The sequence below is a fragment of the Apostichopus japonicus genome, chromosome 9 (assembly GCF_037975245.1).
Source record: "Apostichopus japonicus isolate 1M-3 chromosome 9, ASM3797524v1, whole genome shotgun sequence".
Classification (NCBI taxonomy): domain Eukaryota; kingdom Metazoa; phylum Echinodermata; class Holothuroidea; order Aspidochirotida; family Stichopodidae; genus Apostichopus; species Apostichopus japonicus.
The window spans coordinates 17,533,076-17,545,745 of NC_092569.1; the positions used below are offsets into that span (position 1 = coordinate 17,533,076).

The following is a 12,670-nucleotide window of genomic DNA, read 5'->3' on the forward strand; positions in this document are numbered from 1 at the left end:
ATGGTTTTTATAAAAGTTAACAATTGGGGAGTGGGTGTTAATCCTCAGCACCCGTTCTGGACTGATGACTTTATAATATGCAAACAATAACATCAAGGTAGCAAGATTGCTAGAACACAAGCTTGCACAAAAGAAAAGAAAGAATCCTTCATCGATATTAGCAATCCCTGACTGCAGCTAAACAGTGTTATTTGTTATCATAATTAAATAAAACAATATATTCGGTTGGCTACGTTGCCAAGTTGTTTAAGCTGAAAAAAATTGCACAGCGAACCATCGACTAGGAAACATCAGCAGATTTATATAAACAAACAGAAATGTAACTACTTCCTACAAGACCTGATTTGATTCGTGTTGTGTGTAGTAATAGTTTCCTGTTTTGCAGCACCTGACCGATTTACATTCGAATTAAGATAACACTTGATCTGAGCATCTGAAAACTCAGTACGTTTGAAACAGTATACATTATAAACTGTAGTGTTTAAGCTGTGGTATCGTATGTACATTCACAATACATGTCAGTGTTACAAAAGTTATCCCAGTCGTAAAAAAATGATTGAATGCACAGCGAGTGATAAATACAACTATAAAGCATCATACCTTTTTCAATATGTAAATAAGTAAGTAGTTTCACATAGTGGCACCGCCCCAATTTTTATGGGTGGTGGTGGGGTGAGGGATAAGTTTTTACGTTGAGGTATTCCTTCGATTTTGAGAAATGTTGATAAAATAGAGGGTATTCATACGCATACTTACGGCTATTTTTTGCAACGTTTGAAACAATGTTGAAGAGGTTTCGACTGTTTACGTTGTATCGCAAGTCCATGCCATATTTAGGTACTGTACAGTGCCACTGTAAATTGTATAATTTCTGCCTGCTTAATGAGGGGTGAGGAGGAGACGTGGAGAATGAGTCGCAGATGGTTTTTTTATGGGTACTAAAACACTCTGCTTTGCAATAATCAATGTATTTAATTATTATTGTTACAGCATACAGGCCGTTGCGTGGCATGGAATATTATTCACTCTAACAACTTAGAAGAGTTTTTGAACGGACCTAAGGAAAATAAAAAAATATATTTAGACAAAATAAATCGTTCTTACTTAAAAAAGTTTGGCGGCTGGTGCAATAGTAAAATATAATATTCCCTCGGTATCTAAATCAGATAAACAAATGTAATGGTATTATATGTTATTATGTATGGGAGTTATTTACAGAAACAAACGTAGACTCTGAACGCTGAACCACTCAGGAGATTGCTCTCTGTGAGACTAATAAATGAAGGAACACCTAACATATGTATGTTGGAAGACATTCGTCAAACATTCATCTCTAGATCATATATCTAAGTGATGATTGGAGCTTACTGTATTAATGATATAGTCTCTAAATGAAGCAATACGTATAACCATATGTAGAGGTACGATGAGGGTGAGGGGAGGTGGTTTTGCTCTTCGAGGGTTTCGAAACAAGTTCGTTCAATTCCATGGTTACGTTGCAGTGATGATGCAAAGGAAAACGAAGTAAGTTTTCACTCACTATATGCCAAAGTTTTTTCTCCTGTGTCGAATAGGGACATTAAGTGTCGCTCCCTGTGCAGGAATAGTGCGACAAGTATACGGCTGCCTCTTAATTTTCTGAGCAGTTAAGTTTCGACAAGGGGCTTGATGTAATCACTGGCTTTGATTCAGTTGATCACATTGATATTTTGCCATATTAGCTGAAGATAACAAATTATTTAGGATATATTTCATAGTCTAATGAATATAAATAAAACAGTGTGCAGTAAATATTAATTTGATTAGAGGATTTGCTCATATTTTAAGGTTATATTTAATAGTCTATCAAGCGTAATAAAGTTATAATAACTCTTCATATATAACCTATATAGCAGGCATACATGAACACCGATGCAATATGTAGTGAGTAAAATGATCTAAAATGAATGTTCAATAACATACGAAGAACAGTTCAATTCACTAGAGATGCATATTGCAAAGACGAACTATACAAAATAGTTGGTTTCATCAGTAAGGTACAATGCGATATATTCTTCTATAATCGAATTACGTAAAACGATTGCTGTTTGAAAGTAATTCTAGCGCATTTTTTCATCGATGTACGGTCGCCGTTAAATCACATCAATAAAGCAGAAAATGCAATTATGCTTTAACATTATACTGTATTGCACATAATGGAATTTAACATCTACGGTTGAAAGGAAAAGATTGTAATGCTACGTCATTGACAAGACACCTCTGTCGGTTTAGCGTTTGTTTTAATATCACTTCTTCTTTTGCTGTCAACCGAAAAACACCTGTCCAGGACAAGATGCATCTTATTCTTTCATTTTGTATTTTCGGGGCCTTTGTCTCAAGTCTCCAAGTGTCAGGAAACACAATGGTAAGTCTCTTATCTGTTTGTAACATAGTAGGCTTCATATAAAAAAGAGACTTTTAATTTTCAATTATATATGTAACTTTATGGTAATTTCTTCAGGATCGGCTAAAAACTGAGTGAATCAAGTTTAATAAAAAACTGTGCGAATCTCCCTTTATCCTACGCACTTTTCTGTAATTTCGTTTTTCTTTCGGTTTTATTTCCAAACTTGTTTCATTTTCTGTTAATTGAAAATACAGAAAAATAACAAAACCAAACTAGTTCTTACTACTGAGTGTCAAACAATTAACACTTATTACTCATGGAGGAATATCAATTTAGAATGTTGTTTTACTTTTTTGGTGGTATATTCTTGTTAAGGCTAAACAACCTATAAATATGCTCTGCTTTAATCAGTTCAACAAAATCACATCAGGAATGACGACAGTAAGAAATATTTTTCCAGGGAAAATAATTATGTATAGAAAACATGAAATTCAACTAATTGAGCAAAACTTGGTTTGCAATTAGAATTAAGAGATTTGTAACTCTTATAAAAGGCAAACGTTGTAGTAATCACATATATTGATATGCCCTTACAGTTGATGGCAAATATGTTCAGTTGTGATTGTAATAGATTTATGGCTTGAATAACAATGATCATAAAAAAAATATAAACTATGATTAATAGCATGTTAAATCAGACATCACGTTTAACCGTTTTGTGTGTGAAGAGAAGTGTGTATTATTGTACGTATTGTCAAAAGTAAAAATTCTTAATGTAAGTAAGGAGAACATAAACGTTTTTTTTTAAATTAAGACATTACATCTAGACTACTTATTTTTCAAAATATAATGTTTTCTAGATATATATATATATATATATATATATATATATATATATATATATATACATTGTTTTCGTCGAAAAATTAGCTGAGACTTTAACTCTTCTCAGATATCTTTTACGAAACTATTTTGTGGACATTTCAATTTTAGATTATAGTAGACATAGATATTTTTTTTAGTTCTACGTGAACAACTTAAGAAAAATAAAGATTAAAGGAGAACAAAAGTTATCCTAGTAATTAATAAATTAATTATCGTGTGTAATTGTTGCATATTACAAGCTTTCTAAGAAATGCAATGCTACTATGGGACCATTAAAATTAAGAACTCAATTAATTAAAATTAATATCATCTTAGAAATAATTCTCTCCATGGTATTATGCAAATTATTACATAATGACAGCGTACAATTGAGCGATATATTGTCAATTAATTGTTGGTACCACACTACTTAAGTGTAAAGTAACATTAATAATTAAAAACAACGGGAGAATCTTAATTCCTTAATTTAAAATAAAAGTGCTTGCCTTATACCAAAAACTATTGAGTGATAGTTCGGGTGTGACACAAAACTTGTTGTCAGGGACTTAACAAATACCAAATATACTTGAGAAAAACGGTGAATTGAATTGTTCTCTTAAGGATTAAAATAAGAATAAAACCCAAGAATCACATTCAAGGTGAGAGTTACAATACAGAGGCTACGTTCATGATTGTCAGCAAACCAAATATTTTGAAGTACGTATATTTCCTTAGTCGTCCAACTAAAATCATAATTCCGGTTAAACCATTGTTATCGTGGACTCCTATGACGTTGTTGTCAAAGTAGATAATATGTGTTTACAATGCAGCTATACTGAATAAAGCATTTTCTTAGATATAATATAACACACACATCATCATATATGTCTAGTTTAATCGTTGACTCTTTGATAAAGTTACATTAGCAACATTAAAAAAAAACTTATGATTTGTACCGATTATAATATGATTCAGTAAAATTATTGTACTTGTTTTTTTTTTCTCGATGTAGAAATGATAATTAACATTTGCGCGCATTACAACACAAACTAAATATTTTTGTGGCATCAAGGCATTAAAGAGACTTCGGCAATGTATTTTCGTCTATTTCTAAGGTGTTGGTTTGTAAGAACTTGTAAAACTTTTTTTTTTCTATTTTTTGGTTAATCCTATACAGGTCATACAGTCGAGCTCTTCAGTAATGTAATATTCGATAATGTTACAACGTCAACATAGATATCATAAATAGCGTCATTTTGGTTTTCACTTTTTTTCATTTTGCTAGTCATTTTCGATCTTAGCACACTCTCTTTTTTACAAGTTTTCCACAACACAATATCGAATACAATTTTTGGAAATGAGATAAGATTACATCGCAAGTCAAGATATTATCCTTTCTTTTAAGTTGTTCAACGTTACATTTTAGAGCAGTTAATTTGGTACTTCACGTTCATATTACAATATTTGTTTTCCTTTATTTTTGTCCTAAACTTTTAAATTGCGATTCATTGTTTGGATTTATATAATTTGTTTTATTTACATGGTATCGCTTTAAAAACAGTAAAATATTGTACTCTTTTTATAATAACACTTTCCCGACCAATTTCCCATTGTTAATAACTTATATATATTTTTATCGGTATACATTCATGGGAAGGAATAATGCTTTGTAATTAAGAAAATCATGGTTTTTGAAGTATATAGTTTAGTTTAGTACACCTAATCAAGAACTAAAAAAAAATCCGGATGATATCTGTTCCTGTGTTGCTTTCCTTTATGGTGCAAAAATATAATGTAAAATGTTATGTAAAATAATTGCACGAAATCTTTTAATCGTAGTGTTTTCCATGATCCATGATGGTTTCTTTATTTTACAGGATTTACAGAGAAACAGTGAATTTTCTACGAGGAATAAGCGCAGTTCTGAAACAGGTAAGAGGAAACGTTTAACCAATCATAATTCAAAAGATGTTTATGGAAAGATTCCGAACTGGTACGTTTCAGTGGGAAAAGACCATAGAGAATTAATAGATGCTTATATTACAAATCTACTTTAAGTTATAAATATAAACAAAAACCGTGCAGAGAAGTTCTAGTGAAAAGGGGTCGTGTAACATTCCCTATGACAGATATTAATACTTTATTGTCGCTGTATTCTTCCTCCAGATGCCTCGTATTTTTTCTATCAACAACCTGACTACCCTCGAGATTGTAAGGAAGTCTTTGAACAATGTGATGGGGAATCTTCTGACGGTGTCTACCTCATACAACCAGACTCATATATGGAACCATTTGCTGTGTATTGTAACAACACTGTAGACGGAGGAGGCTGGCTGGTATTTACTCTTTGATTTACATCTGCTTCTTGATCTATATCTAGAAACTAAATCAATATTACTGGCTTAATCGTTGTTCATCGTATTTAGTTATTTAAGTCATGAAACTATTGATATGCTTTAAAATTATTTAAAAGGTTTGTCTTGATTTCTATCAGATTGCATGTTAACTGTAACTGATTTTTTTCAATTATTCCACAAAGGTTTCGCTTATATTCGAAACTAACAGCCAGATGCATAACATCTGATGCCAGATGCGTAACATGCCAGATGCGTAACATGCCAGATGCGTAGCCAGATGCGTAACATGCATAACTTTGATAACATCATTAGTTTGACGAACCAAGATGCATTTAAAAGAATAAAACTTTTTTTTATTAAGACTCTTTGTGACAGTAAATGAACTGGCTGTGATCAGTAAGAATTGCTTGTAAGAATTCACCTAATAAGGTTAGTAAAATAGTATAAGTGTTTTATAATATCATCGTTTTAAAATCAGAATGTCAGTTGTAGGGATGGCAATACTTGAACAGAGAACAGGCTAAATTTACTTAAAGAATGGCATGACATACTCTAAGGTTACACGTTACAGTCATAACATTATAGACATATACACAAACATAAGAATGTGTGTAATTTTGCTAACTGTTAACAGAGAAATTGTTAATTTGAAGCATGAATCTATTATGAAGCACAGCTTTTGTATTCCTGATGTCACGTGCTTGTATCGATATTTAGCAATAATTGATTGAACTCTTGTCCATAATATTACAGTCACCTTGCCAAACAAGGTAATATTTTAATTCTAATTTAAATTGACCAGGTCATTCAACGACGAATGGATTTTTCAGTTGATTTTAATCGAAATTGGAACGATTACAAACACGGTTTTGGGTTCGTTCATCGAGAATTCTGGCTTGGTAACGAAAAACTGGCCTATATTACTAATCAAAAGGACTATGAACTACGAATTGACTTCGTTTCCAAGAGCGAAGATCATCCTTACTTTGCAAAGTACAATCTTTTCCGCATCAGTGATGAAGGTACCAAATACAAGTTGGTTGGTCTGGGTGAATACGATTCTTCAAGTACAGTAGGTAAGTACCGATACATTTTATCACCATTATGTATTTCTTTAAGATATTTGAAAAAAATATTGACATAATTTACTTGAAAGCGAAGACATTACTTTGTATGCTTATGATTATTAAAAGGTATAATAATTGAATCACATGAAATCACAGGTAAGAAGTCACATATTATCTTAAATCTTCTCAGATAGGTCTAACATATTTTTTTCCTCATAACTATTGATATATTAGATGCAGAGCAAAACAAAATAAACTTAAACACTGGTTGTTTAAACTCTGAAAACTTCATAAAATATCCACGTTTTAACATATCTGCGAACCTTGGAGTCGTTCATGTTATGACTGAGAATCTCGTTAGGATTGCTAATGATTTTGAAGAAACAATTCTTACGTCATTTTCTACGGCTTTCTCTCACTGGTATTTAGTAATATAAATTGTCATCAGGTTCCTTACATGTAACAATCCTGTCCGGGAACGTATAGAGGTTAAGCAACGCGTGAGCGTAGATTTATTTTGTTGTTATCACACGCTTTATTTTTAAACTCATCTCTGTTTAATTTTAAATATCGATATTAAACTATAAATTGATCAACTTTAAATTTGTTTGTTGTGCTCATGAAAAAAAGGTAGCAATGGAAAAAAGCAAAATTGTCAAGTCAAGTTTCTTTGATAACTTTAGCGAATGTTTTATGATTTGACCGTCCGTTGTTATGTGAAATGAAAAACTTGGTATGTAATCAAATATATAACGTTTGAGAATTCTGACTTTTGGCACATATCCTGTTCCATGTAATTTAATATTACAATTTTTTTTCATTATTCAATATTTATGTACAGATGTAAAATTGCACCCCCCCCCCTTTCACACACACACACACACACACAGACAAAGGCAGTGGCAAATATGGTGAAGAACAAGCTCTTCACAAGTAAAGAAATAAGGACATGTTTTAATGAAATTACAGAGGTACGGTTTTGATTACGCATGATCATATATTATTTCTCTGTGGGGTTTGAGGAATAACAGTGTGTACTAAATATCAAGCTTCACTACTCGAATAGCAATAATAGACAATTACCAACTTTAGTAACAGTATTCCGAACTTGATTCCCATCCCTGCCTCACTATTGTAATCTTAATTACGATACTATCATAGCGTGCTCGTCTATCCATGTAGAGGCAATTATATTCATACAAATGCAGAGATCAGTCAGTTATGATGCCATATTGGCTTACAAAAATAAAGACATTTGAGAAATATTCGAGATCGAAGTAAAGTAGTACTTGCCAATGAGTGGCTTAACTATACATCATTCAATAATTGCAGTAAATTACATAAAACAAATTGTGTTTTGAAAAAAAATTATAAGACCTTACCGAGGACCGTAATATTAGGTAAAATTCATATTACACAGACTACAATATATGATGTTTTCCGTAATTATTGGACTTTCGTTTTTTTTTTTTTTCACATCGTCACTCGTAAGTCGCAATTATGACACTGACACTTTGGTTCAGTTAGTGAAAATCACTATACAAATGTGTGCATAGGCATAGTAAAACAACACTGGACTTGACTTTTTGTATCACGACACAAAACCATTGTACTTCCAGTGCTTATTAAATAACCACGTTTGTAGCGCTACAGTGTATTAAATACAGTTGATGGCTTAAGCAAAAGTGGTAAATTTTATTTCATCAGTTCATGTTTACCTATATAATGTTTCTTCACCATCACAGGTCATGATGCTATGGATCCTCACAGAGGAAAACCATTTTCAACAACTGATCGTGACAACGACGGTTACTCGTCTTATCACTGTGCTGATAATTATCGTGCTGGGTGGTGGTACTTTGGGAGTAATGTCAACAGTTGGTATTGCTATAACACGAATCCGAACCGTCATGATTATTTTGGTTATTGGTACAACTTCCCAGGCGGTTATTATAATATCCAGTACATTGAGATGAAGATCCGTCCTTTGTAGAATAACAGAATGAATGAAAGCAGACTGACATTTTCAATGTCATCATGGAATTAATGTTGGGATATGTTTAAAATATATTTATTGACAGTGATCTGCAAAAGAAAACTCTCAAAGAAGAAAATGCAGCACAAGCGAATTCTTGCCTCAACAGTTATTATGTTCTTTATTTAAATATGTCGACATATCATGAATGCAATGTACCATGTGTGAAGACTATTAAGTTCTACATTTCATGTTCATAAAAACAGTCCATGGTGATATTTTGTTGCTTTAAATTGTATCCTCGTATAAGCAAATTAAATTCAACAAAATGTATTTCTATGTGATACACACAAAGACACTTTGTGTTCTAGAAAATCCGACTCAATAAAGTGCTTTCTTCTTAAATAAGTTGTTTCAGTATTTCTTTTACAATATATTAAGGCACGCCACTATGTCCACCCCCTACCCACCGGCACACTCAATAAAGTGTGTATCACACCTAATTAAAATAGAAGCTGAAAAAACGTACTACAGGGACTTTTATTCTCTACAAAAAGTTTGTATACACATTGACAAAAAGGCGTGTATACATGTGAATATCAATTGTGTTTCCAAATAATATTAATACTTGACATCCTATGCTGCAATGAACAATAAAGATTTCCTCCTCTGTTAGCCAACTGTCTTTTCCTTTTCCCCTGGTGATTGCACGCGAGCTAATATCTGTTACAAGCTGCCAAGAATAATAGTCACAGCCCGGGACGGGTTTTATACAGTATTATGTGTTGACAATATAATGTCATGAATCGTATCGCTCTTTTCTGAAGATTCAAATATTTTGTAGACAGGAAGGATAGTGTTGGAACAAAAAGTATTACAGTTGGTATGGTGAGGTAGGATAGTGGAGCTATAAGTTTATTGAAATCATGAATCTGTTAGAAAGAAGGAACCTGGGGCAATTAAGTATAACTGTACAATTTTAAGTCATGTACAAACAGATACAACCAATTTGAGGTTATTAAATGACGTCTTGGTTGATACAAATGCCTGATGGATGGAATTAAATAGCAATGTGAACATTTCGATCATCATAATCGTATTGCTCATGGAACTGTGAATGTTTGTGACGTCACAGCTATACTATCGTAATGATAACCACGTTCGAACCGTAGCCCCACTAGAATACCATCAAATTGACTATATTTTAAACTGAATTTCAAAACAGTTATTTGCACCTAAATTCATTACATTGGTTAACTTTTTTTGTTGTTGCTTCTGGTCACTTCTCTAAAATTCAGTTTATATACAGATCAATAATAAACAATATACAAAAACATGAACGGTTCTTACTCGGTCATTTAATATTCAGTGGAATTTAGTACTAATGCATTTTCTCATTCAGTATACATTATACCACTTTCAGACAATCTGTAATGTCTACGTTTCTCTGACTGTTTGTTTGTCACTGATCATTGCGCTTCGTATTCATTAGTGAAACAGAGATCCAAGAATGAAAAGACTTTGTTTTGGAGGGAGGGGGGGTGGTGGGGACAAATAACATATGTATATTTTGCATAGTTGGAAACAAAGGGTATGTGCAACGTAACAACGATTTCCCAAAGACTGCTAACACTGCTTGGAGGTTTCCTCATAGCTCTTAAATCGATACGGTAGACCAACAGGTTGATATGATGTCGTTGAGTACTACGTAATTATTCCCCAAAACGGCCGTTTTTGTACCCGCAAGTCATGGAGAATTATTACTACGCAAATATTTACATATAATAAAATAATAATAAAATAGTACTTATATAGCGCGTTCATCAACAACGCTGCTCGCAGCGCTTTACAGGAATTGAAACAATTAATACACAGAAAACATTTAAAATACTGGAAACATTCGAAAGCAAATAGTTCAAAAATATATGAATGATACTTTATATATTGCATTATGCCCGGATACATTCATATCAACTTCAAAATATGTATACTTTCATCCACATGTTCCTATCAGTTAGGATACAAGGTCCGTGCAAAAATTGATGTGATTCATCACACGAGTTGAAGCTCTTGTAAGATTAAGATTAGAACAAAAATGGTTGGTATTCTTTTCTATGAAAATGTTGATTTCACCTCCCTTGGTATCCGATTTACACTCCGTCCGTTGTATGGGACATTAAATGACGGTTCCGAGAGTAAGAAAGTTGAAGCAATTAAACTCATGTCCTCCAATTTATAATGAGCATTTAAATATCAAAGAGAGATACATGGCTTGATATAAGCAACATGTAATTGTTTTTGCCAAGTTGATAAGCAACGCTAGCGTTAAACCGTAACAAAATTATTAAACAGACGAGTTACACGTAAATCACAACACGTCATAATACGATATTTGTTGAGTTGCCAAGTGACAATCTTATTCTGCGTAGGCGGAAATTATCAACGATAGTCAAATTGCTGTGTGGCACGTAATTGGCTACAGTTCAAAATCTTGTTTATGACATGTTGTCCTGTTACACTAACGCAGTAAGTCTGCAACTCGTGTGTATCTACAAGACCACCTAGATATGTCATAGTCCAAAAATCGAAGAAAATGCAAATAAAATTATTTTTTAAACCGATTCCGTTTTGAAACTTTTTACATTTTTAAATGCGCAATTAAGTTCTACCAAAAATGTTCTCGTAACTTCAAACAATCAATATAGCCTGCATGCATGATATCCAATATAATTTGTCCGTGAAATATTACTAATATATTATAAGTATTATTTATTAGTTGATGTCATATAGACTGACTTCTGCTTGCATGCTTGCTTCAGTCAAAGTCACGTTAATTGATAAAACCCCGAGTTTAAAGAGTAGCTAAGTACAAACTAACATTTTTCCGAGTCTTTTGGAACAGTCACGCTCTGTGTAAGAGAGGAATCAAAGTTAAAAAATTTGATGATGAATCCCATGTTTAATACGTATCTTTCTACACTATACCATCTTGATCTCATTTCCTTACTTGTAATGTATATGGAGATGATATATTTTACTTCACCCAACATCGGTAATGGAGTAGGTGTGGGGGCGACTGTATGAGAGTGAGCAAAAAAAAAAAAAAAAGACCGCAAGTCCCATCAAGTTTAAACTTGGCAGGTGGTGCCTGACGATGTTTTCTCGTGCCTGCGTGATTGATTACGTCATAGGTCAAAGGTCACAGGTAAAACGTCAACTAACCTAAAAGTGTTAAAAATTATACCACACGATATGTAGAGAATGATGTGACAAACTTGATAATAAGTTTTGTAGGTGTAATGATCGGGATCAAAGGTCAACTGTGGTAGAAAGTCAAATTGGCCTAAATTGCAACTCCATGGATTGTCATCTTGTTTTATTGTTGGTGGTTGGTGGCTCGTTTTGGTCATGCTGTTTTCAATTATTAAACGAAATGCTTTGAAATATGTTACGTGACCAATGAAAAGTGCAGTTCAAACAACCGTAAAGATTCCATCCAAGCCTTTCCTATCTTCACGTAACGAAATCGACTGATGTAACTGATATGCTTAACGTTAGCACCTAATTGTTTGCTTGATAAACGCATTGCAACCACCGAGACAGCAAATTTTGAGATCTAATTAAGGTACAAATATCCTTCAAGAAGAAATAAGAGAAAATGGACTGTTATATAGGCTTACATTCGACAGGGCTCCCGAAGATATCAAATAAGTGTAGAGTGAAATTGTTAAATGGATATCGCAAAATGTCAATGAAAACAATGTTTAATATGTCTAGTTATAAGTAGAATGATCTAAACTGAACACTATAGTCATTAACATTCCAACATATATCATAAATAGTCTGGTTTCATTTTCACCTGAGAGGCATGGTTTTCGAAGACGAACAACAGCAAAGAGCTTTATTAAATTTCGTAAGGTACAACAAAGAACATTATTCTACATTCGAAAATATGTTTATTGCTATCTGTTAGAAATTACTTTGCTCTTCGTTCGAACTTCTAGATTATCACTCTCCTTGC

General features: G+C 32.8%; 1 protein-coding gene across 1 annotated transcript; it reads left to right on the forward strand.

Moving 5' to 3' along the window:
* Window positions 1-2,267: 2,267 nt before the first annotated feature.
* LOC139974248 (fibrinogen-like protein A) lies at window positions 2,268-9,057 on the forward strand. The gene is made up of 5 exons (XM_071981258.1): window positions 2,268-2,404; window positions 5,128-5,182; window positions 5,417-5,586; window positions 6,410-6,683; window positions 8,420-9,057. Exons 1-5 carry the CDS (start codon window positions 2,333-2,335, stop codon window positions 8,665-8,667), a joined length of 819 nt encoding a protein of 272 aa, XP_071837359.1. The 5' UTR covers window positions 2,268-2,332; the 3' UTR covers window positions 8,668-9,057.
* The last annotated feature ends 3,613 nt before the right edge of the window (window positions 9,058-12,670 follow it).

Excerpts from the sequence above, each read along its gene's own strand:
- LOC139974248 (XM_071981258.1), top strand. The coding sequence starts at position 2,333 with ATGCATCTTATTCTTTCATTTTGTATTTTCGGGGCCTTTGTCTCAAGT. Across the intron at positions 5,587-6,409 it reads TAGACGGAGGAGGCTGGCTG|GTCATTCAACGACGAATGGA; the intron begins GTATTTACTCTT and ends TAAATTGACCAG. Across the intron at positions 6,684-8,419 it reads CGATTCTTCAAGTACAGTAG|GTCATGATGCTATGGATCCT; the intron begins GTAAGTACCGAT and ends TCACCATCACAG.